General features: G+C 45.1%; 1 protein-coding gene across 4 annotated transcripts in view; it reads left to right on the top strand.

Annotated features, from left to right (window-relative positions):
- CORO2A (coronin 2A) overlaps positions 1 to 14,062 on the top strand; it is a 60,210-nt gene extending 46,148 nt beyond the window's left edge. For 2 of the 4 annotated variants that reach the window (XM_054055008.1, XM_054055007.1), the window contains exons 4-12: positions 1,241 to 1,390; positions 1,923 to 2,102; positions 2,791 to 2,907; positions 4,595 to 4,699; positions 5,039 to 5,135; positions 6,712 to 6,824; positions 8,106 to 8,196; positions 8,481 to 8,752; positions 9,935 to 14,060. In XM_054055008.1, coding sequence (XP_053910983.1) covers positions 1,241 to 1,390; positions 1,923 to 2,102; positions 2,791 to 2,907; positions 4,595 to 4,699; positions 5,039 to 5,135; positions 6,712 to 6,824; positions 8,106 to 8,196; positions 8,481 to 8,752; positions 9,935 to 10,066 — 1,257 coding nt within the window. In that variant the 3' untranslated portion in view covers positions 10,067 to 14,060. Of the gene's footprint in view, positions 1 to 1,240; positions 1,391 to 1,922; positions 2,103 to 2,790; positions 2,908 to 4,594; positions 4,700 to 5,038; positions 5,136 to 6,711; positions 6,825 to 8,105; positions 8,197 to 8,480; positions 8,753 to 9,934 lie in introns of all 4 variants that reach the window. The other 2 variants (XM_054055009.1, XM_054055010.1) reach the window with 2 other exon arrangements.
- Positions 14,063 to 17,500: the final 3,438 nt, after the last annotated feature.

Genomic DNA, 17,500 nt, shown 5'->3' with positions numbered 1-17,500 from the left:
CTGCTTTTACTACCAACCATTTCATAGCATGGAGAGTGAATGGTTCATTCTAGGCAGTTCTCAGCACAAACACAACCTATTTTTCCCTCTCCTGTTCTCTCAGCTCCATACCTTTAGTGATCACTGTTGAAGCTGTAGAGTGTGATGCTTTCTGTCACCACTGTAGAAGTTACTGGACCCCACAGTTGTTTCTGATGGTCTTGATACCAGTGGCATAAACAATATTGAGAAGTGTGCTTATGATTTTTCCCAGCTTATGACCTTCACCAGCCAAACAGTAGGAGACTCAGTCAGCTATGGCTAATTTCCTTAAACTATTTGCTTCAAAGAGTATTTCCCTTTTGCTTCAGGCTAAGTAGGAGAAAAAACATGACAAGCATAGTAATTTTTTTGAGACAAACGGTTAATCATCTATTAGCATGCTAAATACTTGTGCTTCTAGGGTTAGTGTGAGAAAGATTCTCTCATTTTACCTGCATAGGTTCAGCCCCTTTTGCAGGTTTCCTCAACTGTCTTCTTCTACCCTAGGAGGACAAAGGATTTTTGTTTCCTTGCAGCATCCTTCTGGAAGAACCTGGGGCTACAGGTAGACTTGTTGTGAGACAATATGCTCCTGGTGTCTGGTTACTTCAGTGCAGTGCTGCCGAGTCTGTCTGATCAATGCATCTGTTGTGTGGCCATCCTCGTAGAATTCTATGTGGTTTGACAAATGGTTATGCCATTTGCAAAGCATTCAGCACTGGTGCAGTTTTCTGTAGGACAAATGTACATCAGCTGACCAAGGTGGTTCTCAGTTCTTTTACCAGTGGTGTTGAGTGGATGACTGCTTGGATCAATCACTGCTATAACACCTTCTGGGAGTCTGCTGAAGTTTATTTCATATTTGCCTGTTCTTGCTCAAAGTTTGTTAGGAAGCAAGGTCTGCAACATCAGTGGTTTACTTCTTCCCCTTGAGAATAACTTTTTGTAATTGTGCTGAGAGCTTGGCCAGGTATAAAGGTTGGATTGCCAAGTTAAAACAAAGTGATAGAACAGATGGCTAGAGATAGAGGGCAAAGAGAAGTCTTCAGGCCAACAGAAAAGTAATTGTACTATTTTAAAAATTGGCATACAATAAAGCCAGAAGCATTCGTATTCATTATCTAAGGAATAATAATATGGAAGGAATAATATCTATTGGTAAGTTTGAAATTAACTCCTTACTCAAGAATCTCATAAAGACCCATCCTGTGCCATTCAGGTTAAAATATGGGACATCCCCAAGCACTTGCTGACAAAAAACCTTACCAGTCCGACAAAGGAACTTCTTGGGCATACTCGAAGAGTGGGCCTCATTGAATGGCACCCCACTGCTAACAACATCCTCTTCAGCTCGGGCTATGACTACAAGGTGGGTCTGTTCTCAGTGGAGTTTTTCTGCAGACACACCCTCTTTGCAAGGTGTTTTAATTTTAAGCTATAATATAATACAATACTAAAGAGTGCAGAAGTCTTCAGGGGCAAATTCCTTGGTGAATTCCAAGGCAAAAAGACATTGCTACAAGTTTCAAAAAGGCTTTCTGATTTTCCAGTCTTCTAATGAACTTCAGTCTACTCTGCCCTTCTCCTTTACTGGATTGGATACAATATGAAAAGCCATGCACTTGTTTGTGCTAGTGCAAATATCTGCACTGATGCTGGTGGTCATTTTTGTGTATAAAATGTGGTTCCAAAGGAAATTAGAATATTGGACATTCTGAGCAGACACTGTGTTGCTGATATATTGCTGTAAGTGCCAGGAATTATTTTAAATACAGGAGAACAAATGCTTATGATAGTAAGACCTATACATGCAGAGAAGAGGAAGAAATGAATATGGACACAAACTCCCCAAGTGATCAAGAAGCAAACGGCTGATTTTTTTTTTTCCTCTTTTACCTCAGATAATGATCTGGAATCTTGACATCAAGGATGCTGTTATCTCAAAGCCGGTGAAGACCTTTGATGCTCATAAAGATGTAGTCCTCTCCATGTCATTCAACACAGATGGCAGTCTCCTTGCCACAGCCTGCAGGGACAGAAAGATACGTCTGCTAGACCCTCGTGCAGGAACAGTCCTGCAAGTAGGTTGTGTTCAGAGGTTTGTGGTGCAGCTGATCTTACCCCTTGGAGTGTTTCCTCTTCTGGGTACACTCATTGCCATTAGAGAGGATGCATCTGTGACCCACATTGCCCAAGACACCAGATAGCGCTGTTGCCTCCTCCTTTTCTTGGAATGCTTTCTGTCATTGTTGAAAAGGGTTTCTGCATCTTGCTACTATACTGTTTGTGCCCTGAAACCCTTCTTGAAGTGCACTGTTTTCACAGCTCCCTCCTGCAGTCCTTTGTGGGATACCTTAAGAGGGCTTGTAGACATAAGGCAGAGAGGTGGATGCAAGTGTATATGTATGCCACTGCCAGGCTTGTTAGTGCTGCCTGTGCTTAATATCTGTTGGCCAGGTGAAGCTGACTGCATTTCGTAAGTATTTGCACACATTTGTGTACACAGAAAGTCCTACCTACAACTGATAGGGATTGCCCTCTTGCGAATATGTGAATCAATGGTTAGAGAGATTGACTGGGCTTTTGGGAATGATCCTGGAGTGTTTGGGTCACCTTTCTCAGATCTGTATTACATCCAGCTCACTGTAGTTCAGCCAGGCTGAGCAGATCTTTCAGATGTGACTGAACCAAAGGTCTCATGTAACATGAAATGTACCTATGCAACAGGTGCTGTCTCTCATTCATGCAATGTCCTTTCTTTTCCTACAGGAAGCCAGCTACAAGTCTCACAAAGTCAATAAAGTCTTGTTCCTTGGAAACATGAAAAAGCTGTTCTCTACTGGAACATCTCGGTGGAATAATAGGCAAATTGCATTGTGGGATCAAGTGAGTTGACCAGCAATCTTTACCACGCCAGCTTCAGTTTTATCTCTTTCCCTGTAACTTTTACTTCTTTTCATCTGCCAAATACCCAAGAATTGGTTTATAGCAGCAATTCAGAAGTGATCTGTCAAGTTGTTAATGAGTAATAGGTCTTACGGCTATGACACTGTTGACTAAGTGTGAGTCGTTGTAGAAGATCTCAAAGCTTTTGGCACAGAAATCTGCCAATGCAGAGGATGCTGTGCCTACTACAGGAAGAGATAATTCAGAAACCCTTTGGATGGACACGAGAGCTCTGACTTAAAAGCAGCTCTTGCTACTCTTACCAGTGAATTGTTACTGGTAATGGAAAGATAAATTATCTCTAGACACAGCCTACTCAGGTGAAGCCCTCAATGGAGAAAAAAGATGTGGGATGTTTTTCGCTTCTGATGATTCCTGACAGTAGAGTGTTGAGGTAGCACTTATTAGTCACTTCCAAGACGTGATCTCCTATCATGATGGTGCTGGCCTTACAAACTCTGCTCTCCTCTACCTCTTTCATATGCAGTGAGATGCTTTTTCTTTGTCAGCATCTCACTTTGTCCTTCTGTGTCAACCACCTTGCAGCCCATTCTTCTGCTTCTTTCTTGTTTTATCACCCTTTGTACCAGACAAAGACACTAGACTTAGTCTATGATTTGCCATCTGGCTATGTCTGGACATGGTTTCTTTGCACATGTGAGAGGTTGTCCTGCATTCTGAAACGTGCTATCCTGCTTTCTGAAACCTTTCCACAAAGCTGAGCAGTGCTCTTACACACCATGGATTTCACATTAGGGTTTCACTGCCTTTGGAGCTGCTGAAGGATCTGGCCACATTAGTTTGGGACCATGATGGGAAGGCCTGTGGGGAGAGGTATGTGCAGTCTCTTGGGCACAGGCTTTGGCACAGGACCTGCCCAACAGGCATCTTTCTGAGGTCGGCATCCACCCAGGTCATCATTGCGTCTAATCAAGCTCTGGCATTCTGGAGCCTGCAGCCGGACAGTTCTGCAGGACAAGCTATGTATTAACTCTGTGCTAAATACATATTTATGTAACAATAGCCGCTATGGTAGCTATGGGGTGCCATACTCTGCCCTGTTGGTCCTCCTGACGTTACTCCCTTCATCAGTGCAGGGATAGATTTGTATAAGACGTGCCAGCTTTGCGTATGGTGTACAATGTCCTCCTACATTGCTTACCTGCAAAATGCCAATGGGAGCTTTTGACCTTGCAGTGGACACCTTCCCACTGTGCAGTAAGGAGACTGCGTGGCTGATGCAGACTGTTCATTTGGTGGGTGATGCACTGTTGTGGAGGTATTGCCTTGCCTAGGGGTAGTGAGGGAACAGGAGTAATTCAGTGTGGGATGCAGGCATGCCCTGAAGGTCTCTCCACCTCACCAGGGGAGGCAGTGTTTCTTATCCTACCTGCTCCTGAAATGTCATCAGGTACCTTGGATGTTCTAGTAGTAGGAACTGATGTCCTGAGGTGCTGCACTCAGTCAAGGGCCAGGGATACAGTACCTGTTTTCCATCCACAGAGCTTTGAAAAGGTCTGTGCATGGCCCTCACGTACTGCTGCCGGCTGAGTTCAGGTTAGGAGTCCCTGGCTTGAGGTGGCTGATGGGTGATTGCAGCTGTCTGTTTTTCCCACGTCCTGTCCAGAATGACCTTTCTGTGCCTTTACTGGAGGAGGATCTGGATGGCTCCTCAGGACTCCTGTTTCCCTTCTACGACTCAGACACCCATATGCTCTATGTTGTGGGAAAGGTAAGTGTTTTCCATGTCACCAGATGCTGGCCTGTCTGTTTCTTGTCCCAGCCTGTCAGACTGAAGTCAGAGATGCCCCAAGAGCATATTAACCTAAGAATATGGGCTGATAGGTTTGGGGCCTGAGGGTGCTGCAATATCTGGCCACACTTTCCACTGCAGACACACCGCATTTACTGTGAGGAGGAATACTGTAGAGCCCTAGCCTTCCCACATGGAATTTGGGAGTAAATACTTGGTTCAGTCTTGACACTGCATGACTTCTGAGGCCAGGCATTCTTTAGGGATCCTCATGCTGAACAGCAGAGCCTGGCTTATGGTCATTTTCTTTGTCTTTAGGGTGATGGAAACATACGGTACTATGAAATAAGTCCTGAGAAACCATACCTAAACTACCTGATGGAATATCGTTCTCAGTTACCACAGAAGGGAGTTGGTGAGTAGCAGTGTATGTCTACCATTACAAAAGGACAGTGGCTGCTTTGTTTTAGGGGCTGTGAGAGTCCAGAACTATCCAAAGTATCATTTAGAAAAGAGAGTGGATCAGAGTCCAGTCTTTACCCAGGTTTACAGATGCACAGCAGTCAATTTAGCCCATCTCACCTGCATATCACAGGTGGTATCACAGGGTTACAGCTTGGAGGGGTCTCTTCTGACCAGCGGAACATGGACTGGGAAGCCCAGTCACTACTGCATCCTTTCTCACATCTGGTCAAGGTGGAAGGAAGGATAGTGTGGATGTAAAGGTGGAGAATGTTCATTGCCCTCTCTGAATTTGCTCCAGGATTTTGGACATTGAATTCTGTTAACGTTGTTTCCACTTTGGGATTTCTCTGGTAAGGGGTGCTTCACATTTTAATACTTCCACACTTTCACACCCCTTCACACTGCCTGTGGACACTCCTGTTCTTCCAGGACTTTGGTACATCTATTTAGCAGCACTGGATTTTGTGCCCGCAGGTCTCCTTCACAAAACCGTTATTGAAAGGAATAAATTATTTAAAATTCAGCTGGAAGATCTTTCCATTATTTAACTTTTATAATCCTTCCAAAGTACAGTACCCTGATTTTATGTTGTCATAGTCTATTTAAAAATTGTTCCATGTTCCTTTTAAGTGTACAAGTGGCCTTTTAAGGCCTGAGTGTATCAAGTCTACTTCCCTAACCTGATCTGATCTGCTGATCAAACATACTACTAACTTCATTGCACAAAAATTTCTTTTCCAGTATTGCCAAAACAAAACACAGTGCAGAGGAGTGGAGTTTAGATTCACAATTAGATGAATGTATAATGTAAAGAGCAACAGTCCTACACGTAGAACCTACTGTTTGATGAAGTAATTTGATATTAGTAGAAACCAAACCTCCTGTAGGACACCATGAAGTAAGGTCTACAGGGAGAGCAATCTTTTTGGTGAAGGGAATTTACGTAGTTATTGGCTTTGAACTGCACAAGCTTATGGGAGGGAAATCCGCTGAGATTGCCAGGTACTTAGAGACCTTGTGTGACTTAGCCAGTTCCTGAAACACAGATGGTGCTGTCTGACAGAGTAGATGTTCACACCTTTCTCATACTCCATTCTGCTCTGGGACAGTGTTGTGGGGAGAATACTGGGATGCAGGGGCTTTCAGCCTGACTCATAACCATTCTGGTGGTGTTCAGGTGTCCTGAAATCCCTTTCTTTTGATCATGGTAGTCAAATCCCATGGCATCAGCAGTTCTGCTCAGTTGTGGTTATTGTGTTTGCAGCTCATCAGAACGAATAAGAACAGAAGGCTTAGCATGAAAACCATAGACCCTGTGTATAACTCTGTATTCTGACAGAAAAAAAAAATATTTAGTCTTGTGACTTGTGCCATTGAGCTAGTTATGGGTGCAGATTTGAGACCACCCTAGTGTGAAGCTGATGCCATGACTTCCTTTGTTTACTTGGTGACCCTTTTTCTGAGGTGGATGACATTAACTTTCCCAGAGAGACTTATACCCTATTTATTTCATACTGTTCCACCAGGAATGATGCCAAAGAGAGGCCTTGAAGTGTCAGCTTGTGAGATTTTCCGTTTCTACAAACTCATCCCAACTAAAAGCCTGATTGAGCCCATCTCCATGATTGTGCCTCGACGAGTAAGTTAACCTCAGATCATTTTCATTTCTGGAACAAATAACAGTTTGGGGTCAGGAGTGTAGGTAGAACACAGGATTGTCTCTCTCCTGGTCTGAGAGACAAAGCTGGTCTGTTGTGCAGCATCCATGACAACAACTCCTGGCTGGGCAACTCCAGAGACAGATCTCTGTGTAGTGACTAACTTTCCAAGATATGCTCACTGATCTGCTCTGCCTGGGTGCAACAAGAGGCCTCTCTGACAGCTCAACTACGTGTCTATAAAATTTCCTTGATGAGTGGCATCTGTTTGACATAATGACGAAAGAGAGAGAGGGATTGGAGGTGATACTGGGTGATATGAAAACCTTGAGGAAGGGGGGAAGGGAAGGAAGGAAGGAAGGAAGGGAGGGAGGGAGGGAACATTACCCAGGGAAAGAGGGAATGATGGGTTCCCAGATCACTACCTAGCAGGTGCAGTTGTATTACAGACAGCTGTTCTGCAGCATGTAAGACATGACCCATTGCCCTGAGAGTGATATAGAAGTGAGGATCAGAGATGGTGTGGGTAGAGAATGATGTAGTCACCAGGGGTCGTGGTCCTGTGGTGCTCATCAGATGAACAAGGACAACATTTAAAGCTGCACAGTGTTGACAGCGGGGTGTTTGCTGAGAGGGATTAAAAAGACAATAATGGCATTGGACTCCCAACCCACTGCAGACCTTCCAGCAGCAGTGCTGAGGTGATGAATCTGTAGCTAACCAAGGTAGCTCCCATGTGACCAAAGGTATGTGGGAAACGTCAGCGCTGTGCCTTGTTATTCCGGGACCATTTGAATTCATGAGTGCCTTGAATTCAGAGACACAGCAGAGCTCATGCTCATTGCAGCTAGCAATCAGACATGTTCCTCCAGCATCAGGTAGACCAATTGGCCAATTTCTGTCAGCTGATGATCAGCTGATGATTTAAGACTTGTGTTAATCCTATGTATCCACTTCTTTCTTCGTCCTCAGGAATACTGAGTTTGAGAGAGCTGGGCTAGCCTGTGCCACCAGCCTCACCTACTCTGTTGTCTGGATGTGTAAAGACCTTACTGTCAGGAATTAAAGTAGCCTTTCAGATGCAGTTCTTATGAGTTGGGGTGAGGTGGAGAGATGCTCAGGGCAGATGACAAGATTGTATGTCCATGCTGGTGAGTGCTGGTGACAGTCCCTGTGCTGAGATGGAACAAACTTCTTTTCCATCACAGTCCAGTGTTGTCCCTTCACTCACGTAGTGACTCTGGGCTTTTGTTTGTTTGCAGTCGGAGTCATACCAGGAAGACATCTACCCTTTGACCACAGGAACCCAGCCAGCACTGACAGCACTAGAGTGGCTGAAAGGAGTTAATAAAGGTCAGCACATGGGTAGCTCCCGAGCCCTTCAGCTCCCCAAGGCTTGGGTGAGCTGCTTGGCACTCTGGCCTGTTGAATGCTGGAGAAAGAGGAACGATGAAGGAGAGACATAACAAATATTACTCTGAGCTAAAATAATTTAGTTGCTAAAATATTCATTGCTGTGAGCTTTGGAAGTCACTCCAGTCAATATTTATCCCTGCAGATTGTTTGAATGAATTGCTTACAGCTGATGCCTGAGTGTGGTTTGTGGGTGCTAACACATGACCTGCCTCCCTCCGTAGGGCCTATCTTGGTATCCTTGAGACCAGGCTCTGGAGCTGAGAATTCCTTACCACAGTTTTTTGAGCCAGAGCCACTCATGAAAACTGCCGACCTGAGCCAGCACCAAGGTCAGGGAAGAAAGATGCCACCAGAGGACATGCAGAAGCCAAGCAAGATCGAAGACAGCAGAAAACAGTTGAAAGTGGAGGAGAAAATGCCAGAAAATGAGCAAGTGCGCCTCTCCAATGGCTTTGACGTGTTTGAGTGTCCACCACCAAAAACTGAAAATGAGGTGTGAATGTTTGGGGTGAAGAGTTAGGTCTGTGGGGGTCAGCCCAGAGTAAGCTGGCAAAAGAATGCTGTTCGCAAGGTGACAGAATCCAGGGAGACTTTATTTTGCAGACGTGGGAAAGGATGAGCTCTTCATTCCTTATGGAGGCAGAAGCTCTGCATGCCCTCGCTGACACACTCAGAGTGGAAATGTGGCCCAGTAGCACCACAGCTGAGGGGGTCTGGAAAGGAGGGATCATTTGATTTTCCTGCTTAAGCATTCTTGTGACAAAGGCTTGCCTGGTGGCTGGCTGGGGACAAGGAGGTCCTTGTGACTTCCAGGTTCTGGAGAAGACAAGGAGTTTATGCAGGGTGATCCTCTATAAGATTTGCCTGGTGATACAGCACGAATGCCTGTGGAAGGAGTGGGTGAAGGAAGGAGTGCTCACTAAGTCCATGGCTCATCCATGTAGTCTTAAGTGCCTAACCATTTTGTGGGCCTTGACATGGGAAAGGAGCTAGATTTGCCCTGCCTCGGCACCTCGCTGCTGGGGGATGACGTGGTAGTTCAGTGCCATTGAGGCTGGCCGTTGGTTGCAGCCTGCTTCTGGGAATGGCCGCAGAAAAAGTCCTGGCAGCTCCATGATCTGAATTCAGGCATGGCCAATGCCCTCCTTTTACTGTAACCAAAGCTTGTACAATGGTAGATTTCTTGTGGTGATTTTCAAGCCCCCCATCGCTGGCAGCTCAGGGGTGCAGTTTTTTTGCTTTTAGGAACCTTGGAAAGATCTCCTTCCCATAGCTGTACTTAGGTCCTCTTTTTGGCTCTGCAAGATTCTAGCACCTGCAGCTTAGTGGGGCAGAAATTCCCACAGCTGAATTTACCTGTGGTGTGAAAAAGGGTATTCTTCTACCCGTTTCTGAGCTGGTGCCCTGAGGTTCTAGAAGCAAGAAAGTTATGTTTTCTAATTTTTGCCATTGAATTAAACAGATACAGCATTACTAAATGGTGCTGAGAAACACCTGCACTCATAGCCTAAGCTAGTGGACATCAGGAGCACTGCTGCTGTCTGGTCTGCTGGTTGAAGGCCGCCTTATTAGATACTGTCTCTTTCAGAAGTAGTGTGACAGGACTGCTGGCACTTGACAGGTTAAATCTGTGTTTTCTTAGTGCAAAGGAAGTAAAATATGACTTTTCTTATAGCTTTTGCAGATGTTTTACCGGCAACAGGAAGAAATCCGTAGACTACGTGAGATTGTAAACCAGAGAGATATCCAAATTAAACAGCTGGAGCTACAGCTCAGAAACACCTGCATGGAAACAGGCTGTTATTGAGGGTGTTGGCCTGAAGCTCTTTGCACCCCTGGCCACTGGAGCAGACTCCAGTTCCTGAGGATAACTCCTACTAGGGTTTTGCTGGGTAAAAAAAAAAGATGCTTCAGGCAGCATGGACTTTCCTGGTTTGTGGTGGTCACATTTCCCTAATCGTCACGAGACAGTTATTGATGGACTTGCTGCACTTCTTCAGGCTCCCCTTGCTTGCCTGCTCACTGGTCAGAAGCTCATGCATTATTGCTAGTGAAAGACTTTTAAAAAAATCTTGCTCTTTTGGTCCTGGAGAAGCCACCTGTTAACCTCTAGCAACAACCTGTTTTGCTGTCCCTCCATGTGACATTAGGATGTGAGAGTGAAGGCAGCTGACAGCTTCTTTTCCCATCCTGGACCAAGCAGTGTGGTTCCTGTGGCCGCTGTCCTCCTGCGCTGGGAAACCAGTGTGCAGCTGAGCTTCAGAGGCACCTCTAGCTCCAAAGTGATCCTCACACGCCACTCTCGCCTCATGGCTTAGCCCTGCATCTGGATTGGCTAGGCAAAGCTGTGGCTGCCGTGACCTGGTGCTGTGTCTCTCTCTGAGTGGGAGGCTACAATGGGACTGCCAAGGACTAGCACTTTTGTGGTGGGTAAAGAAGAGTTGGTGTTTTGTCGTCCTACTTTAAAGGAGCAGTGATGTGGGCTGGTTCCCACCAGAGAAGCTACAGGTGCAGCAGAGGTCTCTGGATCCTTTGAGTCAGTGGCCTTCTTTCTCTCCTTCTGCCAAAGACCAGCCACAGTCACCTGGGGGCCGTGGTCCTGTGGTGCTCATCAGATGAACAAGGACAACATTTAAAGCTGCACAGTGTTGACAGCGGGGTGTTTGCTGAGAGGGATTAAAAAGACAATAGTGGCATTGGACTCCCAACCCACTGCAGACCTTCCAGCAGCAGTGCTAGAAGTGTGGTGTCAACCACAGGAAGATATTAGGACCATGGCCAGTCATGAACAGCCCCTCCCTGGTTGCTGGAATATTGCTTGTCCTTGTGCCCACAGCTGCTGCTTTCTTAGTTCCCAGGTGCCAGTATCTTGTCCCATGCCAGCAACCACCTACAGCTGCGGAATCCCTCTTTCTAGCTGTGGGAAGTCCCCTGGATCCTTCAGGGCTGCCCCACCTCCCGAGGCCCTGCAGCCACACTTATCTGTGCCCTTCTGCACCAGCTCTCTAGCTCACTGCCTTCCCCAGCCCTTTGCTTAGGGCTTGAGCAGGATGCAGGTCCCATTCTTGGTTTCATCTCTGACCAGCTTTTACACAGGCTGCCTTCAATGTGCCGAGCCAGGCCAGTGGTAGCACTGATGGAGTGCACAGACCTGCCTGCCTTGTTGGTGCCTGGGGATCTCCTGTCTTTTGTTTCTGTGGTGTGGGACAAGAGAGCACCGTTGTCAGTTGCCCTGGGGTCAGAGCATAGCAGCAACACTGGGGGGGGCAATATTCTTCTTTCCCCCAAATGTATCTTAAACCTAAGCAGAGTAAGTAGCCACTATTTAACATGTAATTGTGCACCTCTCTTGTGACACATGTGGAAATGACTACTATGCCCTGCTAGTTCCTTGAAGTCTAAAAGAAATAGAGGGGGGGAAATAAAAAAGCCTGTGTAGTCAGAAATTCCTGCAAACAGGACTCCTTAGCAAGGGGACTAAAAGCTGTGTACTGCCTGTGCTCAAGTGAGATGCCCCTCTGGTTATCTCCCAAAGCAATAGCCAGCAGGAAACTCGTGGGCACTAAATACTCCTATATGAGAATCACACACAGACTTTGGCATCCCTTTTACTCTACTGCAAAGACTTCACCCAGCTTTCAAAAATATTTCATTCAAATATTGTTACTTCTTTCTACAGCATTACAGAGAAGGGGAAGTTGGTCATGTCCTTCAAGAGGTCCTTTAACATCAGCCACTTATTTCATAGAATCATGGAATGATTTGGGTTGGAAGGGACCCTAAAGTCCATCCAATTCCAGCCCCCTGCCATGGGCAGATCACTTCCCACCAGATCAGGCTGCTCAAAGCCCCGTCCAACCTGGCCTTGAACACTTCCAGGGAAGGAGCATCCACAACTTCCCTGGGCAACCTGTTCCAGTGCCTCACCACCCTCATCGTGAAGAATTTCTTCCTAATGTCTAATCTAAATCTTATTATTTACACTGCTCTCTATGTAAAAAGTAATATATTAATAACAGAGTTGTTGAAACAATCTTCAGCTCATTTCAGATGCTCTAGAATGGACTTTCCTTTGCCCTGGTAACACTCTGAAGTATGCAGTTACATGCTAAAGCAGCTCACCCCAGATACAGAGCTTTAATCCAAATACATGGGTCTTCAACCAGAAGTGGTCAGGCTTTCTCACCAAAGAGAAGAGCTACATAAGAAATCAAGAAGCTCATGTTTTTTCTGCCATGTCAAACAGGCCTGACAGCTTCAAACTTTAAAGCCATTTTCATAGTGGGTGGCTCCAGAGATATGACACTCTGGTTTTCAAGCTACCATTTTTCTGAAGGGGGAGAACTTCACATAGCCTCAGCAATCCAGGGGATATGACACTTTCCTTGTCACCATATGTGTTTTATTTGTAGGACTTTTTTTTTTTTGCTTATTTTTAATACAGAATAAATTATTTAAATTATTTCCATGTTAAAGTAATTTTTTCCAGGGGATTTTAAAATCCTCTTGAGGACTGTTTGTTATCCTGTGACTGGCTAGTATAGAAAATGATTGGCCACCATGGTTCTTATCTTAGGGTTTTGTTGATTTCTCCACTTCTGGAAAAGAAGTTGCTTTCATTAGGCTTTGCTGGCAATGTTTGATAAGGCGAGTCTATTTAATCAAAACTTCTTTTTTAGACAGTATGCTCGTAAAAGCATAGACTGTGAAATGTATTTCAATTTGGAGCTTAAATACAACCATAAGTCTCTCACACAGAGGAAAAAAGTGGAGGAAATGGAGTTACATGTTAATGAACTGTGCCTACATAGACTTAAGTGATCATTGTAATAGTTTCTAAAACTCCTAAAAGCTTTGTAAAAAACTGTAAAACATGGGGATAAAAACCAAATTTGTGCAATGAAAAGCAAATGTAATTGAATAATAAATATATTTAGAGTTTACTTTTTGATACATGCAAGGTTGTTCATTCGTAGTTATTGTTGAAGCGATTAAAAATTACATTGAATCAAGGTTGGAATGGAGTATCACCTGCTGTCTCTTTTACTTGCGTGAAGTTGTGGCCTTAATTAGTAGGCAGGTTGTACACAGTCTTATGCACATGGGCCTGTTTTCTTATTGTCTTTCCCTTCTGCCCTTGACGCTACAAAGAGATGGCCATTTCAAAATGTTCTGTGTTATACTGCTGCCTATGTTGTCTTGAGTAAACCGAGTCCCTCCTGGAGAAACATACTATGTGATGAGGTGTTTCCTGACCATGCTCACAGTCCTAGTGTTTCTTTTGTGCAATACACTCTGACCAGGCTGTTTTAGATATTCCCCATTGGGAAGGTTTAATGTATTATTACCAAATTTACTAACTAAAAGACCTTTTGATGTTAAATGGGATTTTCATTAAACAGAGTGAAGCAGCAATCACAGTACAAGCACAATATAACAGCTGCTACTTCTAGGTGGATCACAATACAAGTGAAGTCTCTCATTACCAGTCTCTATCTGTTATATGCTCATCATCATTGTGTTGTTTATGTCCAGTCACTGGGAAGAAAAGCATGGGTAGAAGCCAGTTCAAGCCTGTAGCTTTCTTCAGTTTGTTTCGTTGATTGCTCAGTTTTCATACTTTATGTTGATCTGAGCCCCATGCTGATCTGGCTGGCTCAGGAAGACATTCACACATTTTGATTACCTTGCACAACCCTACTGATCACTCAACTGATGTGGCAATTAATCTAAACCAAAACCCACCCCCTGGTCATTTATCCATTGAGATAAGTTCGGCTTTCTTTATAACATTGTATTCTTCCCTGACCCTCATGAGTGCATCACTGTCTCCTCTGAGTCTCCTAAGACTCTATGGTTTTGTTCATCAAGGACAGCTTTGGGCATAGAAGAGTTCCTGGCTGCATTCAGGATGTAACTTTTGTTTGATAAAACATACTTCAGGCCAGTGTTACAAAAAAAACCCCAAAGGTGAAAATTGCTGGAGAAAGTCTGTGCTGGGAACTTTGTGCACCAGCTGTGCGATCTACCACTGTGACCTCCTGACCACTCTGTCTTGTAACTTGTGGACAGAGGCTCACTGTTCTGAGCAAAGCTTAGGAAAAGGCAGCAGCGGGCAGATTGGGGTGGAAAGCAGAGAAATAGCTTTCAGCACCTTAACTGTTCTGGAGTTGTAGCTGATGGACCACAAAAGAAAAATTAAAAAAAAAAAAAAAAAAAAAGCAAAACACAGCCCTGCAGTGTTCTGCATTTAGACCTGCAATGCATCACATCTTCATCCTCTGTAGTCCAGGCTGTTCTGCAGAATCAAACCCTATAACCCAGAAATGAGTTATAAAGCAGGTATGTTTATTAACATCACTGGGTGCAAGGGAGATAACTCTGCCCAAACTTGCACACCCTATAGTTCAACAGGTGGCTACTTACAGTGTACAGATAGAGGTACACGTAATCGTCTAATACATATTCATCACCTATCCCTCTTCATATTATAATGGATCTCTTTGAGCTTGCTCTTGCACAGTGCCTCCTGGTGGTCGTGGGTAGGGGTCTTAGGGATGAAGAAACCTTCATCTTCTTCGTGAACTGTCCCTGAACCTGAGTTACGTGCAGGTGCAGTCCCATTCTGGTTGATTTGCAAGCCACTGAACAAGATGCAGCCAGCTTTCTTGCTGCGGCTTGCATTCTAATCTCCCTTATCAGTACACTTCTGCTAGCTGGCTTCTTCATTATCAGCTTTTAGGGTTTTCAAAGTGAACAGCTGGAGCTGCAGTGAGCTATGATTTTCCTAATATGGTTTTGGTTTACATTTACAATGAACTAAGTCCTTCTAGCTCCTTAGCTTTTCAACCCATCCCTGTCTGCTTTCTCTCATAAAGGCCATCTGCCAAGTGGAAAATAAACCTCAATCAAACCTACACAATAGTTCCATTTCATTTCCAGCTCAGAGTGTACTCAAGGAGCTGTGAGTAGAAGTGAGCATGAAGCTGGCACTCTTGCTGCTCACCCTGTAGGGAGAAGCAACAAGTCACTTTTGTTGGCCCTGGGCTGGCAGGCATCCATCACTGGTAGCAGGGCAACTGCCAGCTGCTGGGGCCACTGGAACAAAGCCTCAGTGCTGATGCTATAAATGCTGGCAATTAAAACTCTCTAAGACTCATTTTTGAGTTTTACAAAGCAAGCATCCTGGAAGCAACACGAGGCAGTGATCTCCGTCAATCTTGTGCAGTGAGATCATTCTGATCTGAAGTGTCCTACAGCATTTTCTGTAGCCATAATCTTTGATGGGGAGACAATTAATGGCCTTCCAGTACCTGAAGTGGGTGTACAAGAAAGCTGGGGAGGGACTTTTTTATAGAGGCAGGTAGTGGTAGGATGAGTGGGAATGGCTACAAATGGCAGATTTAGACTAGGCATTAGGAAGAATTTCTTCCTGATGATGGCGGTGAGGCACTGGCATAGGTCACCCAGGGAAGCTGTGGCTGCCCCATCCCTCAAGGTGTTCAGGGACAGGTTGGATGTGGCCTTGGGCAGCCTGGTGTGGTGGGAATTGTCCCTGCCCATGACAGGGGGGTTGGAACTGGATGGGCTTTAACGTCCCTTCCAACCCAAATTGTATGATTCTATGATTCCGCAGCTACTCATAAGCTCACACTTGCTTTTGGTGGTGGTGAAGTCAGAAGTGCAGTCCTTCTCAAGCTACTACAGAGCTCCATTTGAAGGAAGTCAAGCACCCTGAAAAAAATAAGGAGCAGATGAGAATGCTGCCTTTCATCTGAGAACAGTAGTGAAAAGGGATTTAGTTGGCTTTAAGGCCGTGGAAGTGAATCATAGCAGTTCATACCTACACACAGACAGTGCTGTTTGCCTTGGTCCTTGTGGGCAGAGGGATGTCGTGATTCTAGGGACAGTTTTGTGAGTTTCTGGAAGTGAGGAAGACAGGCCCAAAAAAACCCAAAGCAAAGCCGTTATGAAAATCGTATGTAGTCAGTGGATGTGCCAACAATACCAGAGGAATAAAAGCTGAGGTTCAATTCCACTGCTCACTGGAAAGAAGCAAAATAATTGCATCTAGACTGGTTCATCTTAACAGTGATGGAACAGGTGTCTAACATCCTTGCATACAAAGAACTTACAAAGACACACTCAATTAAAACATCTGCTTTTCTCCCTGTTGGAAGCCATCTGCGGCATATGTGTTTGGCTATTCATTTTAACTCAAGAGAAGAAAGGAGCCAGGGCAGCATCCCAACTATTGAACCCTCTTCCTTCAGCTAGCTAAAAGTAACCATGTTGCTACAGAAGGTATTCTTCTCACAGGGCATTGTAGCCTTAGGCTCCTTTGTGTGTGTGGAGATGAGCTTTTTATCACATATCCCAACAACAAGCATTGGGTTACTAATTTTGGGACTATGTATCTCTTGGAGCAGTATCTTTTTAGAACTGAGAGCAGAAAAGGTTGGCTCCTGCTCAGTTCCCTGGTAAAGCTCACTCTGTTTTTATTTAGCCAATTATTAAACCAATTGAGCATGCAGAAAAACGGAAGACAAGTGTATTTGTCTTTTCTGCCTGCCTAGCTAGAAGGACAGGTCTGCCTGGGCTCTGGGCAAGATTTCCAGTACACTGTGAACATTTGGTGTTCACAAAGTCTTAAGTAAAACTCTCTGATATTGTCATGTCTCATTTGCTAGATTATAGGCTGTAGAGCAGGATCTCGATTTACAGCTTTGGCCATCTTCGGGTCTGTGTGAACCTCCACAGAGTCTCACTCTTTGCTTACAATGGGGCACATTTATTCCAAAGAGAAGATGCTCTCCTAGCGGGCTGCTTTGAGCAATCTCTGTATAGAGATATTTTGGTTGAGTGTAATGCTTGCAGTAGTCCAAATACAGGCCCTTTCCTGCAGTGAGCTCGGCAGTAGCTGACCCTTATCCTCTGCATGGACATGCGTGGGAAGTGCAGGGACACAGCCATCATGTCCTGCCCAGAGCCTCTTGAGGCCCGGGGCCCCAGGTAGAGATGAGGGAGTGTGATGAGGCATGAATGGTGCAGCCTGGGTGCCACACTCCGGTGCTGGGCCAAGGGTAGGCACTGACTGTCAAGGTACTGCAGAAGGCAGGTGAACTGAGACAGAAGTGGGCTTTGCTTACTGTAAAGACAGGTGAGGCTTGGCACGGAGCAGGTGAGAGGTGATGGACTGGAGCTGCCAGGGAGGCTGACATCTACTACCCCTACTGCATCT

This window comes from Cuculus canorus, chromosome Z (genome assembly GCF_017976375.1).
Source record: "Cuculus canorus isolate bCucCan1 chromosome Z, bCucCan1.pri, whole genome shotgun sequence".
In the NCBI taxonomy this organism is placed as follows: Eukaryota; Metazoa; Chordata; class Aves; order Cuculiformes; family Cuculidae; genus Cuculus; species Cuculus canorus.
Note: the sequence above shows the minus strand (reverse complement) of the source record. Positions and strands in the feature narration are given on the sequence as shown.